General features: G+C 66.1%; 3 protein-coding genes across 5 annotated transcripts; all 3 read right to left on the reverse strand.

Annotated features, from left to right (window-relative positions):
* Positions 1 to 17: 17 nt before the first annotated feature.
* Positions 18 to 11723, reverse strand: ENG (endoglin). The gene is made up of 15 exons (XM_054221040.1): positions 11651 to 11723; positions 7449 to 7606; positions 5050 to 5184; positions 4306 to 4468; positions 3934 to 4090; positions 3599 to 3731; positions 3178 to 3352; positions 2950 to 3080; positions 2676 to 2813; positions 2164 to 2208; positions 1945 to 2055; positions 1605 to 1850; positions 1329 to 1392; positions 1122 to 1223; positions 18 to 663 (listed from the first exon to the last, which is right to left on the reverse strand). Exons 1-15 carry the CDS (start codon positions 11706 to 11708, stop codon positions 545 to 547), a joined length of 1935 nt encoding a protein of 644 aa, XP_054077015.1. The 5' UTR covers positions 11709 to 11723; the 3' UTR covers positions 18 to 544.
* Positions 11724 to 14575: 2852 nt separating this feature from the next.
* Positions 14576 to 20217, reverse strand: AK1 (adenylate kinase 1). Its single transcript, XM_054221109.1, has 7 exons — positions 20144 to 20217; positions 18220 to 18262; positions 17077 to 17112; positions 16170 to 16333; positions 15823 to 15939; positions 15145 to 15336; positions 14576 to 14795 (listed from the first exon to the last, which is right to left on the reverse strand). The coding sequence occupies exons 2-7, from the start codon at positions 18227 to 18229 to the stop codon at positions 14730 to 14732; spliced, it is 585 nt and encodes a 194-aa protein (XP_054077084.1). The 5' UTR covers positions 18230 to 18262; positions 20144 to 20217; the 3' UTR covers positions 14576 to 14729.
* A 715-nt stretch (positions 20218 to 20932) lies between these two features.
* ST6GALNAC6 (ST6 N-acetylgalactosaminide alpha-2,6-sialyltransferase 6) lies at positions 20933 to 25707 on the reverse strand. Of its 3 annotated transcripts, none has more exons than XM_054221100.1 (7): positions 25464 to 25707; positions 24609 to 24726; positions 23545 to 23609; positions 23220 to 23399; positions 22638 to 23035; positions 22306 to 22413; positions 20933 to 22224 (listed from the first exon to the last, which is right to left on the reverse strand). In XM_054221100.1, the coding sequence occupies exons 3-7, from the start codon at positions 23557 to 23559 to the stop codon at positions 22035 to 22037; spliced, it is 891 nt and encodes a 296-aa protein (XP_054077075.1). In that variant the 5' UTR covers positions 23560 to 23609; positions 24609 to 24726; positions 25464 to 25707; the 3' UTR covers positions 20933 to 22034. The 3 variants fall into 3 exon arrangements, with proteins under 3 accessions (XP_054077075.1, XP_054077073.1, XP_054077076.1); XM_054221098.1 differs by having other exon boundaries at positions 24609 to 24731; XM_054221101.1 differs by lacking the exons at positions 23545 to 23609; positions 24609 to 24726; positions 25464 to 25707 and adding an exon at positions 23438 to 23469 and having other exon boundaries at positions 23220 to 23337.
* Positions 25708 to 26259: the final 552 nt, after the last annotated feature.

The following is a 26259-nucleotide window of genomic DNA, read 5'->3' on the forward strand; positions in this document are numbered from 1 at the left end:
TATCAGGGCACGACTAATTTAACGTAGGGGAGATTTTTATTATTATTAATAAGAGTTTGTAACTTGGACGGGGACCTGAGGAAGGGTGGTTTCTGCTCATCACCCCACTCGGGGGGCAGCAGCCCTGCACCCCCTCACCCCAATAAACCTCTTGCTGCTCCCAGTGGTGCCTGCTGCCTTCCTGGGGGGATGCGGGAAGAGTGTGGGGTGTCCCCCCACGTGCTGCGACACATTCTGGGGGCACCCGCTTCCCCCCCACACACCCCCATTTGATGGGGAGCCTTGGGGGTGGCTTTGGCAGTAGCTGCTCTCTCCGCCTTCCCGGTGCACCCAGCAGCAGGGCACCCCGGGGGAGGGTTGCAGGGTGTCCCCCCCCCCCAGCATGGGCTGCCCTTGGGGAGCCAAAGCATTCACTGAATGAGTAACGGAGGCCCCCTCCGGGCTTGGCCTGAGATTTGGGGCAAAAAAATAGCTTAATGGGGCTGGGGTGGGTCCCCAAGTCCGGCAGCCAGGGGCTGGGTGGGCTCGGGGGGGCCCGGGGGGGTCAGGCCATGCTGCTGGTGGAGCAGGGGGTGCTCTGGGTGCTGCCGATGCTGTGGTTGGTGCTGCTGCTCTCTGAAGCTGGTGCCGTGCTGGAAACCGGCTGCAGTTTGGAGATGGGACCTGGCTGACGCCGTGCGCCGCGGGGAGAAACACCAAGGGGGACCAGACTCAGGGCGGCCGGTGGTGGCCATGGCTCGTCCCCACGGGACTTTCCAGCCCCCATGCATGAACCCTCACAGATTGCTCCCCAGCCGTCCCCTGAGCCCCCATGATGGAGATGGGCATGGGGGACCATGGTGGCACCAGGAGCAGGAGGGAGGACAGGTGGCAGGGGGGACCCCAGGGCAGTGGGGGGACCCTGAGGAGCCGTGGCCACCCTGAGCAGGGTCATTCCCTTGTGGCATTGCCGGGAGAGCCATATGGATGGTGGCAGCACAGCAGCCTGGTCCCTCACTCACCCAGGGACCTCGGACGGAGGGCTTTGGGCTAGGGGGGTATATGGGGCACCCAGCAAGGGACATGTGTGGGAGGGCAACCCCCATCCCACTGCGGGCATCCCCAGGGTGGTGGATACTCACGGGTGTGTGAGTAGATGTACCAGAGCCCGGCGGTGAGGAGTGCCCCGATGAGGAAGGCGCCGAAGGTGATGCCCAGGACGGCGGCCAGTCCCAGCCCGCGGTCTGTAGGGGGACAAGGCTGTCAGAACCGCCATGCTGGTGGTGGTGGGGGGAGTTCCCTTTCCATCCCCATTCCCACCCCGGCCCTGTCTCCTGGCCCAAACTCACTGTTGGGCAGCCGCCAGCTGTCCTTCACCGTCACCTCCAGGACCTTCTCAAAGATGGTGTTGTTCTGCAGAGGTGGAGGTTGGGGTGAGGAGGGGGGACACCCCTGTCCCCTCCCGTCCCCCCAGTGGGTGATGGGGCTGGGAGCCCCCATGCTCTTCAGGGACCGGGGATGCTGCTCCTGGCCAGGTGACAGAGCCTGGCAGTTGAGGACAAACCAGGCTGCCATCACCGATGGTGGGGACCAGCATGGTGGCATCACGGAGTGGGGTTACTGACCTGCAAGCCAGCCTTGCACTTGAGGGTGGCGGAGAAGGGGACGCGCCCGCCCTCGGGGACGGCGTAGGTGAAGCGGAAGCGCCAGACCTTCCTCCCGTGGCTGCTGGGGGGGCCTTCCATCACGGCCACCCCTGCCCCACGCGCCTCCCCCGCCTCCACCAGCAGCTCCGGCTCCTGCCCCGGTGCCACCAGCCAGCATTCCTTCAGCTGCAGGTCGGCCGGGTGGTCCTCCCACCGCATGGACGCCTGCCGTGGGGACAGGGGGGACATGCTGTCAGGGATGCCAGCCCAGGGACAGCGGGACACTCCCCGAGCCTGGGCACTGAGACGGTGGTGGTACCTGCACGAAGGCCTCCTTGTTGACCTCCAGCTCCGTCTGTGGTGCCTCAAAGGCAGCAGTGGGGAAGAGGCGCAGGAAGAGCTCCCGAGGGATGTTGCATTCGAAGGCCACCTGCAAGTGGGAATGGTGCTGCTGAGGCCACCCACAGCACCCGGTGGCAGCACCAGCACCCTCCTCCCGTGGTCCCACTCCGGACACGCCGGGAAACCCGGCTCTTACCCGCACGCTATGGAGCACTGCGCCCTTGGCCAGGCTAAGGATGAGCTGCAAGAAGGTAGGAAAGGCTGGGTCAGCCAAGTGGTCCCCACTGCTGGGGGGCACCGATGGGATGGGATGGGACGGGATGGGATGGGGCCCATGATGGGATGGGATGAGATGGGACAGGATGGGATGGGATGAGATGGGACGGGATGGGATGGGGCCCACAATGGGATGGGATGGGACGGGATGAGACGGGATGGGATGGGGCCCATGATGGGATGGGATGGGATGGGATGGAGGGGGTCCCACTCTGGGATGGGAGATAGTGTCACACCCTGGGGGGGTCTCACCCACACCACCCCCATCTCCTCCATCTCCGCCAGCACCTGGGTGCAGCAGCAGGGCTCAGCTCTGTGTCACACCAGGACGTTTCCCACCATGCAAAAGCAAGGAGGTCCCAGTTGAAGCCCCCATGGGGCATCAGCGGGGCTGGGGGGCAGTGCCCCAGCTGCGTCCCAGCCCCCCCTCACCTCATTGTTGGCGTGGCCCCTGCCCTCCAGCGAGGTGCCGCAGTGGCTGAGGGGGGTTTTCAGCATGAAGTGAGTAGCGTTTTTCTCTGCCTGGCAGCTGATGTCCCTCAGGGTGATGTTCACCACGTCCTTGATGGGCTGGGAGAAAAGCACCTGGCGGTCACCGCCGTCTGGGGACAGCCCCGTGCCACCCACCCCCAGCACCTGGAGCAGGATGTGACTCCCTGGGTGATACCAGCGGGTGGCGGGGACACCACTACCACCACCCCCTCACCTCCAGGTGAGACCTGGCGATGACGATCTCCATGGTTTCATCCGTGCACTTCCAGGGCTGGAGCGTGAGCAGCAGCATGTGGGGCAGCATGTTGGGGGGGGGGTGGGGGGGGGTTGGTCGTCGCGGGCACCCTCCTGACTGCCTCTGTGGGATGGGGAGATGGGGACACTTAGTGGGGGCAGCGGGACCCCCCCCCCTCCCATCCCACCCAAGCCCCAAGGGCCTCACCATGCTCCTGGATCTCCAGGCTGACACGGGCGCTGGCGGGGATGGTGGAGTAGGAGGCGATGACACTGTAGTTCTTCTCAAAGGCTTTGGCGATGAGGCCCTGCTCCGTGTCCGGCAGGTGCTCCCCTGGGATCAGCGGTGAGGGGATGTGCACAATCTTGTAGTTCCCGGAGACCTATGGTGGGGCAGGACAGAATGGGGGCGGGGGGGGTGCTGAGTGGGGATGGGGACAGCTGAGGATGCTCAAGGTAGGGATGGCTTCTGGATTCGTCACCATTAGGAGGGCTTGCAGCAAGGGCGCTGCCACCTCCCTGTGCCCAATGTCCCCAGATGCCCTCCTGCCACCCCCCCCACCCCCCCCATGCCACCAGCCCCCTTGGCGGGGGTGGGAGACACACACACACATCCTGCTCAGCCCTACCAGGAACTGGATGTGGCAGTTGTTGACGGAGAGGGACCAGGTGAGGTTGGCCCGGCTCTGCAGGATGAGGATCTGGTCGCTCACGGTTCTCTCAGGACAGCTCAGGGACAGGTTCACCTCCGCGATGGGGAAACTGGGAAACCACAAGACAACCCCCCCCCACCAGCATCATCCTCCTGCACTGGCAGATCCCATAGCCCCCGCCTCGGGATGGGGGGGGCTCTGCCTATGAGACACCCCAATCCCTTCCCGAGCATCTCCAAGCGTGTCCCACCACCTCTGCCACTGCCTGTCCCGCGGCTCCTGGGGGTCCCACCACCTGCGCGGCGCCGTACCTGTGCTCGGGCTGCAGGCGGACGATGTGGGCGGCCCTGGTGCTCTGGGCATCCCTGCGCGAGCAGCCCTTCACCCCGTGGAAGAAGACCTCGGTCTCCAGGTGCGGCATGGCGTTGAAGCGCTCCTGGGGGACGCATTCTGGGGGGCTGCCGGCATCTGCGGAGGCGAGGGGAGTGTGTCACCAAAGCCAAACTGGGCTCAGTGGGCGGGGAGATGCTTGGGGCCAGCCCTGGTGCTGTGGGCCAGGTGACATCAGTCCCCGTAGCATCTCCCCTGGGACTGTGCATCTTCCCAGCGGGTTGTCATCTGTTGGGAGCAGGGAGAGCTGCCCACCCTGTTTCCCCCCAGCACCAGCCCCCGGCCCCACGCACCTTCTCCCAGCCGGACCTGCACCCAGCGGGGGTCCCGCAGCTCGCTGTAGGACGTGATGCCCCCGTAGGCACCCTGAGCCCAGGCCAGTAGTTGCCCCTCGCCGGTGGCCGCGGGCAGCTCAGGGCCGGGAGTGACGGTGGTCCCCAGGCTGAGGTGGGCGTCCTGCAGGGCGAGCAGCAGCCTGAGCTGAGGAGTGGGGGGCCAAGGCACATCCCTCCCCAGCTCGGGCTGGTGTGGGTAAAGCATGGAAAGCCTCTGGCACGGAGAACGTGAATGTAAAGCTAAGCCAGGCGGGCACCCCTGGAGCCCCGGCTCCATCGTGGCTGGGGGTCACCCCGGATTGAGCAGGGGTTTTTTGGGCCACGGACTGGGAGCGGTGTGGGCGGCCGGCGGCACGCGGAGAGCTCAGCCCGCTTTATTATTAGCTGCAAACAAAGCAGGAGGTTTATTTTGCTAACAAAGCGCCCGGCCCCGGCTCAGCTCGCTGGAGCCAAACCCCATCCCTGACCTTCCTCCCGCCGGCCGGAGGAAACAGGAGCTTTTTCCAGCCCTGTGCGTCATTCCCTGCCGGGCCAGCCCCATGCTCAGCGCCACCGGTAGCGGCCAGGCGCGTCCCCTCCTCCCCAGGGCACTGCGAGCATCCTCTCCAAGGATGGAGGACCAGTCTCCTCCAGGGACACCCCACAAACATCTCCAGGGATGGCCCCAGCCCTGCTGCCCCGGCGCTGGGCTGTGACACTCACGGTGCGGACAAGCAGGTCTGGGCACGGGGAGGTGACGATGGCGGAGCAGCGGCCACACAGGAGGACAAGCACCACTGGCCGGGTACAGCCACCAGCTTGTGGCATGACGGACACCTTCAGTGGGAAGGCAGAAGCCTGTGGGGGGGGAAAGGGAGCGCATCAGCACAGCGGTCATCAAGCCTCAGTTGCTGTCACCTACCTGGCTGCACCCCCGGCTACCCCACCTGCCCCCAGAGACAGAGGGAGCAGACAGAGCCCAGAGCGCCCTTGGGCTTGCCCCGAGCACGGGCCATGCAGGAGGCAGCCGTGGCTGGGTGTAGGGAGCAGGTCAGGCAATGCAGAGATGCCACGTGGCCCAGTACCCACATTGGTGGGGGCAAACACCCCCCCAGCTCTCCCGAGCAAGGTACCAGGGCATTCCCACCCTGGGGTCCAGGGCACCCCCATACTGGGGACTGGGGCATCTTTGAGTCAGGGACCAGGTAACGTCTGTACTGGGCACCAGGGTGTCACCCCGCTGGGGACTGGGGTGTCCCCACACCAGAGACTGGCATGTCCCCACACTGGGGACTGGGGCATCCTTACACCAGCAACTAGAGCATCCTCGCACTGGGGACTGGGGTGTCCCCACATGGAGGACTGGAGCATCCCCACACTGGGGCCAGGTCATCCCCACCCTGGGCACCCGAGTACCCCCACCCTGGGCACCAGGGTGTCACCCCACTGAAGACTGGAGCATCTCTGCCCCAGACCGGGACATCCCCCTGCGGGTTTCCCTGCCCGGTCCCAGCACCGTGCAGCCTCTCCAGGCTTGGGACCGGCTGTACCGGTGCACAGGGATGCTGGGGGCACTGGGATGCCGGGGGTACAGAGGTGGCACACACTGCTCCCCATGGCCGGCACTGCCCGGCAGCCTCCAGCTGGAAATCCGGATGGGGAAGCTGAAAGGCCAGGCGCTAAGTTTGGCAACCACCACCTGAATCATTGCTCGCAAAGTGCTGAGCCAGGCGGAGGGCAGGGAAAACCAGCCGGGGGCCGGGGGTGGAGGCAGCCGCCGGTGCCGGGCACGGGGCCGGCGGGATGGGGCCATGGGCATCCCAGCCTGGCAGTGGCCCTGTGGCGAGCGTGGGTGGCCGGGGACCCCGGGTGGCCCCGGGCGTCGGGGAGGAGCCGGCGGCTGTTTTTCCTGCCGCGTGTTTTGCAGCGCTCCATTGTTCGGCTGCGCGAGCCTCGCCGCTGCCCCGACGCCGCCTTTCAGGTTATTTTTTTCTTTTTCTTTTTCTTTTTTTTTTTTTTTTTCATCGTGGGGATCTGCTTATAGAAAGCGGCTTCCAGTAATTCTTCTATAAGTGGAGCTGCATCCCTGCCCGGCTCCCCCCGCATGCCACAGGGCTTGGTGCCACAGCCGTGACATCAGTGTGTCCCCCCTGCCGCCGCTGGTGACAACCACAGGGCACCCCCGGGTCACATCCGGATGGGACAGAGGGGCTCTTGCAAAATCCACCCTCCCCAATGGCTCTGGGCCCAGCTCCCGCCTCCCCCCAAAAAGCAGAACTGGGAGAGCTGGGAGGTGGCAGAGGGGAAATGTGGCGCCAGGAGGCCCAAAGCTGGGCCAAAATTGGGTGTTGGGTTTGCCGGGGCGCAGCCTGTGCCCGGGGAGCTGTGCCACGCTGCAGAGCAGCCGTGCAAACCCCTGTGCTGGTGCAAATCCATGCACCAGTGCAAACCCACCCACCAGTATAACCCGGCAGCGGCACCAGCCAGGGATGCAGCCCCAGCCCCGCTGCTGCTCTGCGCCCATCCTCACCCAAAAGCTGCCCGGGGCACCCACAATGCAGTTATCACCCCTCAGCAGGCCGTGCAATTGCTGGCGACCCGGTTTCCGCTCGTTTGGCCACCTTCAAGTGATGTGCCTCCCTCTATCCCTCCCCCTGTCCCTCCTTCCATCCTTCCTTCCATCCCTGTCTCCATCCTTCCATCCCTCCTTCCATCCTTCCATCCCTCCTTCCATGCCTCCATCCCACCTTCCATTCTTCCATCCCTCCTTCTGTCCCACCCTCCGTCCCTCCCTGGCATGGTCCCCATCCGGTGCCTGTGGCTCTGCCCTGCTCCTGCACTGGGACCAGGCCACCTCCCCAGGGAGACAGGGGTTCCTGGGACGTCCAGTGCAGGGACAGCATCGGCCGATGGAGAAGTTGCCTCTAAAGACTTTAAATCCCCGTTGGGGCCAGACGCTGGGAGGGGAAGCTCAGTGAAGGCACCATGGGAAAGGGTAATCGGGGCCCTCTCGCTGTGCCTTAGTTTGACAGCAGAGACACCCTGCCCAGCGGGGGCAGTGCCAGGGTGACAGTGATGAGGTGACAACGCTGAGGGGATGCACCAGGACCCCGCTCGCTCACCTTGGACCACTCGACGCTGAGGACGTGGACTTCATGGCCGGTGCCCACGGAGCTGTTGCTGATGCAGCCCCGCGGCACCGTGCTGGTGGCATAGGACAGGGTGATGGGTGGCTCCCCCGTCACCGGCTGCAGGTCACAGCCCTCGGCTCTCCCGGGATCTAGGTGGAAAACAAGCAACCGTCAGTCCCTGCCGCACGGATGTGGGGACAGGGAATGTGGGGTGACATGACATGGGGGGGATGTGACATGGGAGGGGGCTGCATCGCAACGTCAGCCCTGGCGCTGCCCCCACACCCCCGGCACGGTGTCACCGCGGTCCTGCTGCCGGCACAGCGCCCGCAGGACATCTGCTACGTGTCTGCTCGGGGCTCATCTGCTGCCGCCGTCCCCCGGCGCAATCACGTTAATGACCCTCGGATCCGGGCTGGAAAAATCTGCTGTCCCTGCTCGGCACTGCCGCGTGCCAAAACTCGCACCCGGCTGCCCCCAACGCTCGGGCGGCGGCGGAAGCCCCCCCGCATCCCCCCGCCATGCCGCAGGAAAGCGGGAAGCTCAGGTATGGAAATGGCTGTAAAGCTCATCCTCCGCAGGCGCTGAGGCGTGAGCCTTGCCCCGTGCCGCACCCCCCTGCGCGGCGCGCGAGCGAGCGGGGCTGGGGGCAGCTGCCAAGGGAAATCCTGAGTGCAAACAGCCGCTTGAAGGCCTGATCCTGTAAATCCCCGTTTTCCTCGGCCATTTCCCCTGCCCTGGGCAGCCCTGCCGCATCCAGGCTGTCCTCAAGCTGGCCCCTGTGCTGGGAGGCGGTGGGGGGACCCACTTGCACCCATGGATGCCCCCTTGCAGGGGGCTAGGCAGGATGGAGCCCCACACCACAGCTGGGGGGAGGTCTCCATGGGCACACAGTGCTTGGGGCACTGCGTTTGGTTTGGAGGTGGCCACTGAGCTCTGTCCCTTCCTGTCCCATCCTTTCCCAACCCTGGTGGCTCTAGCCACCGTGCCGGGAGGCAACCGGACCCCGAGCCAGGGCCACCCAGCCACCCCCGCCTGGACCATGGCTGGAGGGTGCGATGCTCCGGGAGTCGAGGCTTCGGGATGCAGCAGCCAGTAAAGGGCCACCCGTGCCATGTCACATCCATCACAGTGTCCCCGGCCCACGTCTCTCTGTCGGGGTCGCGTGGCCGCGGCGGTGGGGTCACGGCGCAGACCCCCCCCCCGCGAGTGACGCTGCCGCGGGCCCACCTATTGTCTGGCGCTTCCTCCCCCCGGCACGGCGGCCATGTGGCCGGCAGCATCAGGAGGAAGATAAACAGCCTCTTATCTGGGCGCCACAGGCTGCGTCCCTCTTCCCCTCTGCTCCTGCCCCAACGGCACCGGGCACAGCCATGCAGCCCCCAGCATGGCTGGGCTGAGGACGGGCAGTTCGTCACACCTCCGGCAGCATCCCACGGCGAGGTCAGGCAGGGCCAGGGGGCCGCAGCCAGGCTCGCCCCCGGCACAGGGCAGGGATGCCAGAGGAGGGGATGTGGGGCAGCGGTGCCAGCCGGGCACCGTCATTCCCTGGGGAAGGCAGCGGGCTCCAGCATTATGTCAGGATCAGATAAGGGGGCTCAGCTGGGCCGCCCGGGGCGATCAGATAAGGGCCCTGTTATTTTTGTACTCCGGGAAAGGGAAAAAAAAATAAAAAGGAAGAAAGAAAGAAAATCCACTTTATGTTTTTCCAGCCGCCCGCCCTCTCCTTCGCTCCGGTGTGGCTGAGACCAGGGAGCAGGGAAGGTGTCGCCGCGGTCCCCCATCGGGTCGGGGGCCAGAGGGATCAACGACTGTTTTTTCGGGAGCAGATCAAAGGCCCCGGGTGCAGAGTAACGCCCAGGGGTGCCGGGACGGGGGATGCAGGGCTGGGGTGGCTCCAGCAGCCCAGGATGCCCCATGGGACAGGCAGCGCCACTCCGGCATCCCGGCATCCGGCTGTGCCGCCTCGGCACTTGTGTAACGAGCTGGATGGTCTCAGCCCAGCTCAGGAATGGGGATGGACCTAGTGCTGCAAACTCGGGGGGAAGTTTGCACACATTCCCCCCGAGCCACTGCTGGCTGTTACACCATGCGGAGGTGGCACTGGGGCTCAGATGATGGGGTGGATGGGACCAAGCTTTGGGGTTGACGCAGACCGTGTCATACCTGCCCCTCTCTTAAGCCAGCTGGGCGCTGAACAGCCTCTCCCCAGGGACGGGAAGGGACGTCCCAGCACTGTGCTCGCCCCACGGGGAGCAGCGCTGGTCCCTGCTGGGATAGGAGGCACAAAGTCCCCCACCTCTGGAAGCCTGCTGTGTCCTTGAGGCTCCACGGCACTGTACCCGCCCTGGGCACTCCCAGCCCATGGCACTATACCCACTGTGGGCACCCCCAGCTCCCCAAGACTGTGCCTGCCATGGGCACCCACAGCCCCACAGGTCCCTGAGGGGAGGCAGCAGCCAGACAGGACATGGCCTGTGTGCCACAGCTAGGCAGGACGGGGACCATATGGCACCGCTACGCAGGACGGGGACCATATAGCACAACTACACAGGACAGAGACCACATACCACAGCTACTCAGGTCAGGGACCACACAACACAGCTACTCAGGATGGGGACCGTACGGCACAGCTGCATAGGGTAGGGATGATATGGCACAGTCATAGAGGACACCAGCACAGGTTGGGAATGGTATGGCACAGATGAATAGGACATGGGCTATATGGAAGAGCTACACAGGACAGGGATCATACAGGCACAGTTGTATATGACAGGGACTGTATGGCTCAGTTACGCAGGACAGGGACCATATGGCACAGCTACATTAGCTAGGGACCATATAGCACAGTTAGGACACGAACTGCATTACACAGCTCAATAGGACAGGGACCATATGGCACAGTTATTCAGGATGGGGACCATACGGCATAGCTGCATAGGGCTCAGCCCATATAGCACAGTCACATCAGTGCAGGGACTGTATGGCACAGCCATATAGGATGGAGACTGTATGGGACAAATGCAAAGGACATAGGCTGTAGGGCACGGCTACGTGGGACAGAGACGGCTTTGCAGAGCTGCATAGGATGGAGACCAGATGGCACAGCCACATAGTATAGGGACTATACATCACAGATAGGGAGGACAGGGCCTCTATGGCACAACCACATAGGATGCAGAGCACATGGCACAGCCATAGGACAGGGACTGTATGGCACAGCTGTGGGGGACACGGACCTTCTGGCACAGCGGTGTAGGATGGGGACCGTACGCACAGCTACGGGGGACATGGCCCACACGGCACAGCCTCACTGGGCAGGGACCGCCTGGCAGAGCTGCCGGGCAGTGACCAGGGGTGACAGCAGGCAGGGAGCGGGCACAGAGCATGGCAGCGGGGACACCCCAGCAGCACCCACCGCTGCTGGCCCCCGTGGTGGCTGGGAGGGACCGACACAACTGGGACAGGCTGTCCCACCAGCCTCGGCCTCTGCCTTCCCACTTCCCTTTCCCTCTGATGGTGGGTCGCGTCCCCGGGCCCCCCAGCTCCCTGCCTTCCATCCGGCATGGGTGTCCCCACGCCTGTCCCCCCTTGAAGTTCCCCCTGCGGCTTCGCAGAGACCTTGGGGCGGCTTTAGTGCTTCCCAGCCGGACTGCTCAGGAGGCAGACAAGTCCCCAGCCCCGTCCCCACAGCCGATGTGGTGCTTTGTGGGGTTTTTCCTACTCCTCACCCTGGCTCCCTGTCAACACCCCCCCAGACCCCGCCGTGCCGGGAGGCCATGGAAGCTGCCCAGGACCCCGCGGGTGTCATTGCCTTGGTCGGGGCACAGCAGCCCTGGTGACGCAGCCTGGATTTCGGGGGTGCTGGGGAGGGCAGGGCCGTGCTGTGTGTCCCCGCCTGGGGCTGTTGGAGGGGTTGTCCCTCCCCACCTCTGGGGCTGCCCCCCAAAACCTTCTCCCCTGGAGGGCTGCCGGGGGTGACAGTGCCCATGCCAGCACAGCCGAGACCCCTTCGTCCACGGACCCACTGACTCCCGGGGAGATGGACGGAGGGGGGGGGCGTCCAGGGGACGGAGCTGCTCCCGGGACGGAGTCACCGGTGGGTCCCGCAGCCGGTCCCATCCCGGGGTTCCCGTCCGGGGGTCCCCTCCCCTCAGTAAACCCCCTCCATCCGCATCCCCATCCCCACTCACCCGGGCGGCCGAGCAGAGCCAGCAGCAGCGGCAGGAGCGGGGCGGTTCGGGGGCCCATGTCCGCCTGCGGCCGCTGCCCCGTAGCCAGCGCCGAGTGCCGGGCGGCGGCGGCGGCAGGAAACCGACTCCCTTCGGAGGAGGGTCCGCGGGCGGCGCGGCTCCGCGCCGGGAGGAAATGCCGCTGGCGGCGCTGGGGCCGTGCCGGCGGCGGGGGGGGGCGGGAGCTGCCCGCAACGGGGCGAAGAGGGGGGGAGAAGGGCGGACATCCCCCCCCGGGAGGGGCCGTGCCTCAGTTTCCCCACAGCGTCACCTCCAGAAGGGTGTGCTGGAAGTGCCCGAGCACCGGGAGGGGGGCACTGGCATCGGGGTGGGTGTCCCCAGGGACCCTCCTGGGCTGACACTGATGAGGGGAGGGGTGGGACACAGGGGTTTGGAAGTGCCCGGGTAGGGTGTACCCCGTCCCCCCCAGAATGTGCCCATGCACACTGCTGCAGCACAGCCCGACCCCCACGGCGAGGAGGGGCAGCCCCTGTCCCCATTGCCCAAGTGATGGGGGTCAGGGGCTGCCCCATGACAACGGGGACAGGGGCTGCCCCACAGCACCCTGGCAGTCAGTCCCCATGGCCCCCAGCGGGGTCATCATGCCCCAGGCCGGTACCTGCCCCATGGCCCTGGATGCCCACTTCGGGGCCAGGGGCACATGGAGGGACACAGTGCTGCTGCCTGCCTTGCCTGTACCCTCGGACCGCCTGAAAATCCCAGCCTGGCAGGTGGGTTTGGGGTTGGGATGTCCCCTGGGAAAAGGCTGACTGGGCAAGGGGGGGGGTGTCACAGCAAAGCACCGCTGAGGGGGGAGCCACGGAGTGGCTGGGGGGAGCCACTTCTGCACCCCTGCGCCATTCCTCCTACATGTGCCAGCAGCTGCTGCCCGAGGTGAGAGTCCTCACACAGATAACGGTGGGGCTGGGAGCCGGGATGCCCGTGCTGGGGGTGGGCACAGGCCCCCGGGGGTGGTCTAGATCCTAAGCCATGGCCGTGGGCAAGGGGACAGCATGGGGACCTGCCAGGGAAGCCAGCAAGGCCTGTCGCCACCAGCCAGGATGTCCCCGGAGATGTCCTGACCCTGGGGTGAGCAGCAGACATCTCCCATGACAGAGCACTGCCATCTCCTGGGGACCGTGGGGACGGGTGCTCACCCAGGCATGGGGACCGGGATGGGGACGAGGATCAGGCACCCCTGCCCTCCCGCACTCCTCTCCCCACAGTGACACTGCAGGGCGACGAGCAAGAAGCCCTCAGGATGGCGGTGGCTGCAGGGTGACAGACAGGAGGGTGGCCGTGACTGCAGGGTGGCCGCGTGTGCAGCCCCGTGCGCGCCGTTCAGCCCCAGCACAGCATCTTCCCCCCGGCTGCAGCTTACGGGGCGGCCTCGGGCTTTCCAGACAGAGCAAAAGCATCCAAAACCCCATCACCAAGCACCCAGGGGCCGTGCCGGGGAGGAGGGCAGGGTGCCCAGGCCCGCTGGGCACCATGGCATCCCCCCTCCCAGCCCCACCGCCCTCCTCACCGCCTGGGGAAACTGAGGCATGCTCAAAGCACACCCAAAGAAGGATGGAAGCACATGTGAAATGGGTCACCCCGCTTTCTCCTGCATGGATTTTTGCCGTAGCGTCCCAAACTGCCTGTCTCTCCTGTCCCCTCGTCCCCACTGACACGAGGCAGGCGCCTGCCAGCCCCAGCTCAGACGTGCTGGCAGCACCCCAGCCCCAGACGGATGGCCGCATCCTTCCCGCCCGGCCGCCGGCTGCCTCCCGCAGTGCCCCAGGCTCTGCCGGTGGCTCCTTTGCCCTCCAGGCACGGGGCTGACGTCGGAGCCTGGCGGGTTTGAGTTTTCTTCTTGGGGATTTTTGTTTTTTCCCCCGCTCGCTTCCTTCCTCCGCTCCCTCTCAGTGGCCTCAGCTGCCCCCGGCGCTGCCGCCCCCGCCCCCCGCCTCCCCCAGACCCCTGGCTCTGTGCCCAGCTTCCAGCAGCCCAAAAGCGAGTGGTGGGGGGCCCTGCCAGGGTTGGGGCTCTGCTGCCTCCTGCCCTCACTGGGGCTGGGTAAACCCTGTCCCCAAGCCCTGCCGCAGCCCCTCTGCTGTGGCGTCGTGCCTGGGCAGCTCTGAGGGTGCTGGGGAGCCCCCAAACCCCTGTCCCCACACCAAACAAATGCTTGTCTGCTGGGGCTCTGCGACTCACCCCTCCATAATGATCCCCACCCTGTCCCTCACCCAGAGGGACACCCAGCCTGCCAGAGGGTGGCCCCAGCCTGTCCCTCAATCCCCAGACAGGGCTGCACCCCAGGCTGAGAGGTGGCACCAATGGCAGCGGGTGCCCAGGCACAGCGGGGCAGGGAGCACCCCACTCCAGGGTGTTGTGCCACCCCAAAACACCACATCACAGCCACCACATACCCCCCCCAAAAAGGAGATGAAAGGGGTGGAAATCCCCATCCCAGCATGGCTGGGCTCAGAGGGGGGTCTGAATCCAGCCGCCCCCAGACCCTACAGCCTGTGGGAAAGCCCTGGGATTCATGTGCAGGATATGGCTCAGATGCTGCCCGCGGCTCTGGGGACACACACCCAGAGCACAAGGGGGTTCGGCAAACGGGACGGGATCAGGGGAAGCAAGACGGGCTGAAGGATGTGGCCGCAGGCTCCCCGCACTCCATGGATTGGGAAGCCCGGGGCAAGCAGCCGGGATGCTCCCTCCCTTCCTCCAAGTGCAGCATCCCGCTGCCCCGGTGGGATAAACACCCGCTTCCTGCCCTTAATCAGCTCCAGAGGGGCTGGGGTGGGGGGGGCGGGACAGGGGGGGGAAAAAAAAAAAAAGCTCTGGAAAGAAAAACTCATTTCCTGCGACAGAAGAAAAAGATAAAGTCTGGGCTCATTAAAGTGAACTTTACTGGGGAGAGACGGGAAAGAGCCAAACACAATGTCCTTGAAATTTCCTCCGCGTGGCTCCGTCCACGAAAACAGGATAAAGCCGCTTCCGCTGTCTCTGCCGGAGCACGCCCCGGGGGAGCAGGGCTGGGGGTCGGCTACAGGCTGTCGAGGTGGGAGCAGACCTGCTGGAAAACCTCCTCCACGGAGCCCTCGGCGTTGAGCTGGGTGCAGAGGGGTGAGCTGGGTGGGGGGGGGGGGGTCACCCAAGGGGACGGCACGACAGGAGCGCTTCCAGGGATGGATTTTGGCCGTGGGTGGAGAGACTGGGGCCAAGTTAGGGAAAAGGGGTACAGGGCCATCCTTGGAGGGGTCTCTGTGTTGGGAACTGGAGGGTCCAGCTGGCTCCAGAGGGTCCGGCTGGCTCCAAGGGGTTAAGCCCACCCCAAACAAGCCAGGATTTTTCCCCCCCTTCCCTCATCACACCCATCCATCACTTCCCCTCCCCTGGGACCACACGTGCCACGAGCCATGGGGCTGAACGATGCCGGCATCGGCCAAGTCCCTGCTTACCTGGCGGACGATGCCTCTGCTCTTGTAGAAGGCAATGACGGGCTCGGTGGCCTTGTAGTATGTCTCCAAACGCTTCTTGATGGTCTCCTCGTTGTCGTCTACCCGCCCGCTGGTCTCGCCTCGCTTCAGCAGGCGTTTCACCATCGTCTCCTTCCCCGCGTCCACGTAGAGCAGCAGCGTGGGGGGGGCGATCTGCAGGCAGGGGGGAACAGGGTTGTCACCATGTCAAGCCAGCATGGGTCTAGTTTGGTTTGGGGAGATGGTAGCGGTGCGCATGGGGGTCACAGATGTCCCCATGCCATCTTCTGCCTCCCTCCGCATGGGTCTGGGGGCCACCTGGACACCGGAACGTGTGCCGGTGTCCCTCAGACCCATGCAGAGGAAGGCAGAGGGACAGCGTGGCCAAGCCCTGGCTCTCTGCCACCACCATCATGCCCGCACTGTGGTCATCCTCTGTCAGTCTGAGGACACCCTGGAGAGATGTCCCCCCCACCGCACCCTGGGCACAGGCTGTCCCCGAGGCAGGGGGACCTGCTGGCTGTGACAGTGCCCAGTTTAGACCCTGTTGGGATGGGACTTTCACTGGGATGGGGAGGCAGGTTCCTGCTGGATGAAGCCCCTCTGCCTAGATGGTGGGTGGCACGGCACAGCATGGCGCAGCACGGCACCAGCTCTCACCTTCTTCTCGAACTCCTCTCCCTGCTTCACCTCACGGGGGTAGCCGTCAATGAGGAAACCCTTGGATACATCGGCTTTGGCCATCATGGCATCCCGCAGCATGTCCAGCACCGTGTCCTGGTGAGGAGAAGACAGAGCTGCCAGGGCTGACGTGGGACAACATGACCCCCCTCAGCACCCCCCAGCACCCAGTTTCCCCAGTCTCTGCTGCAAAGCCCCCCTGGGGTGGCAGGGATGGAGGTGTCCCCAGGCCACGTGCCAACCCTCACTGCGGTATCTGATGTCCCCACAGCCACCCCTGCCTGCATGCCCCACCGTGCCACAGCCAGTGACCCATAAGGACTCACCAGGGGCACCAGCTCGCCCTTCTCCATGATGGCCTGCAGCTTCTTGCCCCGCTCCGAGCCTGAGCTGACCTCTGCCCGCAGCAGGTCCCCCGTGGAGAGGTGGGTGTAGCCATATTTCTGCACGATCTTCTCACACTGGGTCCCCTTCCCTGAGCCGGGGCCACCTGCAAGTCACGTGCGGGCCACACATGCCCCAAGCCATGGGTAAGGAGCTGGAAGGGTACACGGAAACGGCAGCACAGACCCACAGGAGCCTCCAGGGCCCAGCAGGATGGAGGTTGGTGTCCCCAAGCCCAGCGCCAGGATGGGAAGAGCTGCTCCTGGGGTGGCCTCGGGGATACCAGGTCCTTGGGGGTGGCATGGGCTGCTGGCAACAGGCACGTGGGCACCACCACTCTGATGGCACCCAGGACACCACCACCACCCCCCCATCAGCACCTGGACATCACTGTCTTAATGGCACCTGGGGTATCGTGACCCCATCAGCACCCAGGACATCCTGCCTGAGAGCACTCAGGACATGACAACCCCATCGGCACCCAGGACGTCACCACCCCATCAAGCACCCAGGACATCACTGCCTGATGGCACTCAGGCATCATCCCCCAGGTGTCTACTGCCATATCACCCCAGATGCTGCCACCCCATGCCTGACCAGAGGTGCCCTCCCAGTCCCAGCACACCCCACCACGGCCTCGAGGAGCTGGGCTGGAGCCACAGCCACCCCACAGCACCTGGGGACAGCTGAGGTGCCACAGCCTCAGCCTCCAGCCTCAGCCTCCAGCCCCAGCTCCCTGTCCCTGGGGACCAGCTGCCCCCCACAGCCCCCCAGCCCTGGAGGCGCAGGGGAATGGGGCTGTGCTGTGGCCTTGACCCCACCAGCAGCAGGACCCAGACACCAACTTACCCACCACGAAGATGATTTTGTGGTTTTTGAGTTTTTCTGGGGGAGAGAAAGAAAACAAACAATTACCAAAAGCCAGAAAGCATGTTGGGGAGCAAGGTGTCCCCAGGGGCACAAGATCCAGGGCAGGTGTCCCTGGGGATGGAGGGGACCCACCCCAGGCCCCAGGGGATAAAGGCAAAGTGGAAAGCAGCCATGTGTCCCCCTCGTCCTTGTCACCTGGGCAGGTTGGGACAGCCGGGCTGGACATGGCTGAGCACAAAGACCCCATGGCACCGTGGCCACGCGGCTGGAATCCCACTGCCGCGTGGTGTCCGGGAGACGGTCACTGTCCACGGCTCCACCGCGGCCACATCCATCCCCGCAGCCAGCTCGTTGCCCCGGTGGGCTAACGGGGGCTGCGGCAGGCTCGGCTTGGCATGGCCACCTCGAGCGCCTGGCGCAACCCCCAGCAGTCCCTGAACCCCAGCATCGGTCCCTGGGCCTGCTGGCCAACGTGCAGGTGGCACTAGCTGCCCTGTTCCCTGCCGAGCACCCAGGCACAGGGTCCCTCGCCAACTGCAGGATCTGGCGCAGCCACGGTGTGGGGCAACGCCGGAGTGTGATGCCACGGAGGCAGGCAGAGCTAAAAATAAAGCCGAAGCACTCCAGGGCCACTTTCCCATCTCCTGATTACAGCCGGCTGAAATTTCAACTCCTCCAGCAGCCGGCGATCCCCAGGGCTGGGGACAGAGCCAAGTGGCTGGCAGGGACCAAGGCGACGTGGAGCACGTGGGGGGCTGGAGGGACATGGGGGATGGACAGAGGGGAGGGATGGGATGCGACGGGATGCACGCAAGGGGGACGGATGCAGAGGGGGACAGGCACAGGGGGGATGGAGGGGACGGATGCAAGGGGGATGGACACAATGGGGACAGGAGGATGGAGGGGAGATGGATGCAGGGGAGACCAAGGGGACGGATGCAGAGGGGGACTAAGCGGATGGATGCAGGGGGTACTGACACAGGGAGAATGGACACAGAGGGGATAGATGCAAAGGGGACCGGAGAGATGGATACAAGGGGGATGGATGCAAAGCAGATGGATGGAGGGGAGACAGAGGGATGGATGCGGGGGGGATGGATGCAAGGTGGACGGAGCACTCACCCGTCGACATGCTGCCGCGGTCCAGGCACAGGAGCACTTAAGGCTGCAAGAGAAGAGGAGCAGGGTGAACAACTCAGCACAGCAGTGACACACAGGTCCCCAACGTCAGAGTTTGGGGAGACAACGGCTCTCCCTTCCCTGCCACGATGGCCAAGCTGGGGGTCAGGTCTTCCGCCCCGCCAAAGGCCCAGCTTGGCCCTAAAATAGGGAGCTGGGGACATCTGCTCTCATGGCCATCACCTACCTGGCTCCCGGCAGCCACCCGCCCCATCCGGCTGCGGTGAGGGCTTCCCCATGCCGGGTGACGCACGGTGACGTTACTGGCTTCCTCCCCAGCCCTGACCACATCCCTGTGCCTGGGGTGTCGCCCGGGCAGACGGAAAGTGGCTTGGGTTGACCAGTGTCCCCAGCACACCGAGTGATGGAGGCAACACCCCCCCAGCTCCCCGCGGGCTGTTTTCATTTTGGGTGTCCTAAGGGGGGGCTTGCAGCACCCCATTGCACCCCCATCACCTTGGGGGGGGGGGGGGGGTTGGCCACTCTGCCTGCCCGCACCCAGCCCTGCGGCACCCAACCTGCTTGGCCACAGCACGTCACCCCAAACCGGCTGGACGGGGTGCGGGGACGGGGCATCCCGTGGCCAAATGAGCCCGTGGCTGCTGACAAGGTCGTGTTACAGCCGGGAAAGGGCAGAGGCTAAGTATGGCCGGGCTGAAACCAGCACCGGGTCACGTCCCACCTGCGCTGTGGGGATGGAGCCCTCGGGGTGGCCCCCACAGGGTCTGGGTGGGTGCAGGATCCCTGGGGTCCCTGATTGTGGGGGGTGCCCCAGGACTGCTGGCACCGACCTCGGTGCGGGCTTGGGGACTGATCCAGGACAGCACTGGGTCCATGGGTGCAGGGTGACGTGGAGGTGGCAGGTCCCGAGGAGATGGGGAGGGGGGTGCTCAGCCGGGGGCCCAGGGCTAGGTGGGGGGGTGCAGTGTGGCCTGGGACTTCCCAAAAAATGCCGTCGCAGGACACACTCCAGGGTGCTCCCACCAACCTCACCCCACCACCAGCTCCAACCACAGCGTCCCCAGCCCCCCCAGTCCCATTGGCATCCAGCTCCCGCCACTCCCGGGTCCCCAGGCCCAGGCCTGGGCTGCTCCAGCACCCCTGCAATCCCTCCAGCACCCCCTGCAAGCCCCCAGCATCCACTGCCATGGCTCCAGCATCCCCTGCAGTCCCCCCCCAGGAGCCGTGCAATGGCTCCAGCACCCCTGCAAGCCCCCCAGCATCCCGTGCAAGCCTCCCCAGTATCCCCAGCAAAGGCCCCAGCATGCCATGCAAGCCCCCCAGCACCCAAGCAATGGCTTCAGCACCCCTGCAGGCCCCCCAGCACCCCATGTAATATATATAATATATGGCAATATATTATATGGCAATATAATATATGGCAATATATATAATATAATGGCTCCAGCACCCCTGCAGGCCCCCCAGTATCTCCTGCAGGACTCCCTGGGACCCCATGCAAATCCCCCCAGTATCCCCTGCAAGCCCCCCAGTATCCCCAGCAAGGCCCCCAGCACCCCATGCAAGCCCCCCAGCATCCCCTCTAAACCCCCAGCACCCCATGCAATGGCTCCAGTACCCCACGCAAGCCCCCCGGCATCCCCTGCAATGGTTCCAGCACCTGCGCAAGTGCCCCAGCACCGATACCCCCGGAACTCCTGCGATGCCCCCCCCCGCCCAGCACCCCCCGTTCCCCGTGCTGCCAGCCCCCCACCGGGAGGGGACAGGGGCCGGACGGGCGGCAGCGGCGGGCACAGGCCCCCCCATCACCCCTGCGAAGGCCGGTGCCGCAGTGACACCCTCCCTCCCCCCGGGGCCGGGCGGTGGCAGCGGGACCCCGGGGGGGTGGCGGGGGGCACACACTGACCTCTGGGCGCGGGGCCGGGGCGGGCAGCGCGTGCGGCTGCCTGCGGTCCTGCCCGGCTATTTTTACCGCTATATATAGAGCGCTGGCGCCGCGGTGCATGCCGGGAGCGGGCAGGGGACGGGCAGCGGCGGGGGGGGGGGGCACCGACACCGCCCCCCCCCCCCCCGCCCCGAGCATTGGTCCTCCCGGAGCCGGCCCGGCGAGGGGCTGGGATGCTCGGAACCCCCGCACGGCCGGGGGATGCCAACACATCCCTCCCCCCACCCCCCACCCCCGTGCCTCAGTTTCCCCCACCCGCGGGGGGAGCCTTCACCCTGCTGGGTTTGGGGTCCCTGAGACATCCCCGTGCCACTCCCCCCAGCCCCTCGGAGGGGACAGCTGTCCCCATCCCCACGTCCCCATCCCTCTCCCCATCCACCGCAGCACCCTGGCTGGCACCCCCACCCTGCCAGCCCCGGGGCGGCGGGGGGGTAAATCCCCGGGGATGCAGGCGCCTTACCTGCCTTTCCTCCCCCTCCGTGGCTGCAGAGACCCCGCCCCAAAGCCCCGCCACCCCTGGCTGAGGGTGACATGAGTTGGGGAGGTCTCAGCTGCCACCCGCTCCAGGGCACGCAGCTGGGATCACCCTACTGACGGACACGGGTGCCACGCTGGCCCCCTTCCCGCATCCTCCCGAGCGCCCATGGCCACCACCACTGTGGGCTGGGGGGCGCCAGGGGCCCGAAACCCCCTGCGATGGCAGCGCCGGCACACGCTGCCCAGCCCCAAAAACCCAGCACGCGGCCAGGGCCCAAGGCAACAGACTGCAGCAATATTTATTCCTGTACAAACCATTACAAAACGCAGCCGTGTCTCCCCAGCACGGAGTCCCCCCCAGCCGCAATGGGGACAGGTCACAGCCAGAGGGAAACTGAGGCACAAAGCCCTGCCAGGGCTCCGCACCCAAACGTGCCATATTTAGCTATTTTCCCCAAATCCACCTCTCCGCTGCTGAAAAATTAATAATAAAATCTGCCCTGCCCCCGTCCTGCCCCTGGCTGCAGGGGACCGAGGGGCACTGCCGCCCCCCCCCGCCACATGCCCACTTCTAAATAGTTTATAAGCGGTTAATAAATGATGATGAGCCAGCCGCAGGCTGCTGCTGGCCCCCTTGTTACCGCTAACGAGCATCCGGCAGCCCCTGCTCGCTCCTCCGGCCAGGCACGCTTGGAGAGAAACTCGAATACAAACCCCGAGACCAGAATCGGGGCGGGAAAAAACCAAAAAAAAGCCCCCAAAAGCCCCCCCCCCCCCCCCCCCAAATCCCATCGCTCAGTTAGAAAAGGTTTTGGCAGTGTGGGTGTGGGGCGCGGTGGTGTCAGGAGACAGGTGGTTTTGGGGTGGCTGCGTCACCCCTGCGGGGTCCCACCAAAACTGCGGGGTTCTGCTGAGGGAAGGATGCCCGTGGACCGGGATCGGGGTGCTAGGGGTGGCTGGGGGGGGTGACGAGCCCCAGGAAGGGGTCCCCCCACCGAGGGACAGGGGGAAACAGTCTCTGTGATGGCCCCAAAAGTGATGCAGCCCCAAATGGAGACGAGGGCACCCGGCACCCTCTCGTGTGCTTGCAGGGGCTGCAATGTGCCTGGACCAGCATCGAGCAGGACCTCACCCCCACACCTCCCCCACAAGGAGTGGGGGGGACACTCCAAACCCTGCACTCACCTCCTGGCCCCTCCCAAAACCATGTCAAAACCCAATGCACCCGAGGTGCGAGGAGCCACCGTGCACAATGGTCGTGGCACCGTGGGAGGCATCCGGAGCTCCCCACTCCCGGGGGGACGCAGGGGAACCCCCCTCCATCCCAGCTCCGGGGGGGAGGGTCTGCCCAGCTTGGGGCGGGGGGGGGCAGCCCCTATGGCCAGGTGGGGTGGGAGAAGGTGATGTTGTAGAGGCCGGCCCAGCTGGCGAAGACCCGCTTCTCGGTGATGAAGCGATGGTGGTTGCCCTTGCGGCTCCGCTCGTTGTGGATGTAGGTTGTGCACTCGTCAGGGCCCTTTGGCTCGTAGTAGTGGTAGGGCAGGCGGCGGGGAGGGGGCCGGCGGCTGCAGGGGAGGGGGGAAAGCAGGGGGTGAGCCCCACAATGGGGTCAGGGGTCCAGGGTGGGGGCTCGGGGGTCTCCTTACCCGCAGTAGTTGGGTGGCACCATGCCGTAGACGTGGACGGCGTCACACAGCTCCACCGCGATCACCATGGTGAACCAGCCGGTGCTGAGCCATGAGCGTGACTTCTCCCTTGGGATGAGAAATGGGGGGGGACACGACATGGGCGTGAGGTGACATGGGTGATGGACCCCCTTAGGGTCCCCAACCTTCCCCAGGGACCCCCATCCCACAGGCCCCCATCCCAGGGACCCCCATCCCGATGCCACAGCCAAGGAGCAGCCCCAAGAGCCAGCTCTGCCACAGGGACCTGGAAATGGTGGGGGGACGTGGTGCAAGAAGTGGCTCCGAGGTACCTGTCCTTCCCCGTCTCCCCCCGAAACAGGTCATCAAACTGCTTCATGCGGCTGGGGGAGACGACGTAGGCCGTCATGTTGGGGAAGGAGGCGCTGACGCGTTGGATGATTTTCAGGAGGCTCTTCTGCATCTTGGCGGGCGGCCCCCAGAAGATGAAGATGGTCTCCGGGGTCTTGTTGACGAACTCCTGGGGCCGCTTGAGGACACGGTAGAGGCTGGAGTGGGCCACCACGCGGAAGCTGGTCTTGTTGCCCACATCAAGCTCATAGCCGGTGGTGGGAGCGTCGTTCATGCGGATGGTGCATTCGGCCCCGTCAATGGCTGTGCCCAGGCGGGTGCCCAGGAGGTGGCTGGAGCTGGTGACAATGACGCACTGGTGGCAGCGGGCAGTCAGGGTCTGCGGACCACAAATGCTGTGAGCAGGGGGCCCCGGTGTCACTGCGACCCATCAGGGAGGGATGAAGCTGGGACAGGGGACAAGGCACTGCTGTCCCACTGGAAGGGACAATTTGGCTGGACGTTGGCGGAGGGATGAATCCTGCACCCGCCACCGAGGCTGGACCCCGCCGCCCAGCTCGTACCTTGTTCCCGCAGACGGGCAGGTACCCACTTTTCACCCCCCACTTCTTGAGGTCGGGGGGCCGGCGGGCTCTGCCCCGCAGGCGGCTGTAGGGGAAGACCTCGCTCCCGCTGCCGGAGCTGTAGATGATCAGCAACATGATCAGGGCAAAGAGGACCCCCAGGGCGGCGGCGCGCTGGCTCTGCGGGTGGGGGGACAGCGTCAGCTGCTGCCCCTCACCCCACGGGTGTCCGCATCCAGCCCCGCTCCCGGTAGCGTCTCCAGCGGGATGCCCGGCGTCCCCAAGGAGATGCCTCCTGTCCCCGGGGTGATGGCCCAGCACTCACCGCGCTGCCACTCATGTCTCCGCGCCGGCCTCAGCGCGCAGCAGTCGCCAGGGTCCTGCGAGCACCTGCAAGGCATGCGGTCACCCCCTCACCACCGCGCTGTGCTCCCGTCCCCACGCTGCTTGGGACACAGTCCCCAGGTGCCAGCAGGGATATGGGATGAGCCGCCAGGCAGCCTGGCTCCGCTGTGCCGGAGCACTCGTGGGGTGGGTGCCCAACCAGACCCCCGTGTCCCCCCCTTTGAAGGGGAGGACAAACCCCCCAGCACCAGTGCAGGGAAGGGAAATGCCGTGGATAGAGGCTGGGCAAGCTCTGCGGTGCCAAAGAGCCAAACCTGACCGCAGCTCGTGCCGGGGAGATCCCGGCAGCGGGACTGGCTCCCGGCAGGGATTATCCCTTGCCGGCGGGGCCAAAGCCGCTCAAACCCGCGGGGTTAGGGAGGGTAAACCTGCCGCTCGCACGGTGAAATCCCATTAAAACAACCGGCTTGGATCGGGGGGAGAGGAACCAAGACCTGTGCAACTCAGCTCACGCATGGGCTCAAATGCAGCCGGAGCCGGCAGGGACCTCTCCAGCCCTGGGGGCATGGGCTGCACCCCGGCTGCTCGCCCCCGGGGGGGACTTGCTCTAACCCCACTTGCCCAGGCTTGCTGGAATGGACTGACCCAATTTATTTTTTAATGCCCTCGTTAGCCAGTCATGGATGCTCCCGGAGTAGTCGGAGCAATTGGAAATTAGAAAAAAAATTGAAGCCTTTTTACTAATTGCCCTGGGGACGGGAGCAGGGATGGAACATGGCTCAGCAGCCTGGGTTCAACCCCTGGGGGGGCAGGGAACTCCGAGGGGCTCTCAGGGCCGGTGTCGATGGCTGGGGAGGTGCCAACCCACCCGGGGGGGCCAGGCATGTGGGTGCAAAGGGGCCTCGCCGTGCAGAGGCTGGGGTGCAGCCGGGGAAGGGGGGGGGCAGAACCAGGACCCCCGCTCCTACCGCTGCGCCCCGCTCCGCTCCCCACGTCGTGCCGAGGCGGTGGGTGACCCCGCAGCGGGGACCCCGCGGGCCTTACCCGGGCGGGGGGGGGGTCTCATCTGCGGCGGGTGGCGCGGGGGGGGTCCCTCATCTCCTCCTCCGCCCCGCTGGGGGGTACCGGCCCCGGCCATGGCGGCGCCCCGGGGGTCACATCGCTGCTCTGCCGGGGAAGGGCTGAGCCAGACCCGCTCTCCCCGTCCCCCCCACCTCCCCCCAACCCCGGGGTGCGAATCCCGCCGCACCCCCGTCTGCCGGCCCCCCCTCAGCCCCGGATGCGAACCCTCCCGCATGCCGGGAAGTGAAAACCCTCCCCCGGCCCCCCCGTGGTGCGAACCCTCCTCCGCTCCTACGTCCGAATCCTCCCCCACCCCGGCATGCAGCACCCCCCCCCACCCCGGGGTGCAGCCCCCCCGTGCTCCCCGGGGTACAACCCCTCCCCTTCCCAGGGTAAAAAGCCCCCCGCTCCTGGGGTGCAGCCCCCCCCCCGGCAATGCAAATCCCCTCTTCCCCGGCGTGCAACCCTCCAACCCCGGCATGCAGCCCCCCCGCTCCTGGGGTGCAGCTCCCCCATCCCCGGCGTGCAACCTCCACTCCCGGGGGTTCCCGGGGCTCCCCCCGGTTCTCCCCCCGGCTCCCGGGGGTACAGCGCTCACCCTCCCCGGGGTGCAATCCCGCCTGCTCCCGGGTGCGACCCCCCCCCCCCCCTCCCCGGCGTGTAGGCCCCCCCCCGCTCCCGGCGTGCAGCCCCCTCCTTCCGCCCCCTTCCTCCCCCGGCAGGCCAGAACCGGCCCCTTCCCCGCGTCCCCCCGTCCCCCCCCCCCAAAATCCAGCCGCGGGGCGGGGGCCGCTCCTCCGCCCGGCCACGGCGCCGTTCCGCTCCCCGCCCCCGCACCGGTTTAACGGGCCCAGAGGGGACGCGCCGGGTCCACCGATCGCTCCGGACCGACCGGCTCCGCTACGCACTGCGCCCGGGACGGGGACCGGGACCGGGACCGGGGCCGCCGCCGCCTCTCGGCCCCCCACCGCCGCCGGGGTCCTAGCGCCGCCCGCCCGGGGATGGGGAACGCCGCGGGGGTCCTAGCGCCGCCCGCCCGGGGATAGGGAGGACCCGGGGTCCTAGCGCCGCCCTCCCCGCGCCGGGCCCCGGTAGGGCGGGCCGGGGCTGCCCCCTCCCGCCCCGTCCCCGCGGCCTGGCCCGACGTTCTGCTGAGGGCACCGGTACGGGCAGCGGGATGATGGGTGCGGCAGCGCTCTCCGGGAGTGGCAGGAGCAGCGCGTAGTGCCTGACATGCCGCCAGGCCATATTGCTGGGATGCCACGGCCTCCCCCACGCTGGCCGGGCAGCCCAGGGCGCCTCTCTGGGGCATTTCGTGGGGTGAGGAGGGGACTCCGCTGCTGACACGGCCCTGCATTTCCACTGCGGCGGCTGACGCCTGCTCAGAGGGATTTTGGCTCTGCTGTGCTAGTGAAGCCCATCCTGCGTGGGGTTGTGGCAGCTGGAGCACCCGGCAAAGAGTTCCATGGGCTCTTCTGCTCCCACTTGCCTGCAGGAAGCATCCTGGCAGCATCCCTGGGTCCCAGCCAACTTGCTCCTCGCTTGACCCCAGCATTTGGCCTCAGCTGAAACGGGAGCGAACGTGGATCCCTCTGCCCCTCCTGCTCGCCCCCCAGCCCCCCAGACACCACCG

This window comes from Rissa tridactyla, chromosome 14, assembly GCF_028500815.1.
Source record: "Rissa tridactyla isolate bRisTri1 chromosome 14, bRisTri1.patW.cur.20221130, whole genome shotgun sequence".
NCBI lineage: Eukaryota > Metazoa > Chordata > Aves > Charadriiformes > Laridae > Rissa > Rissa tridactyla.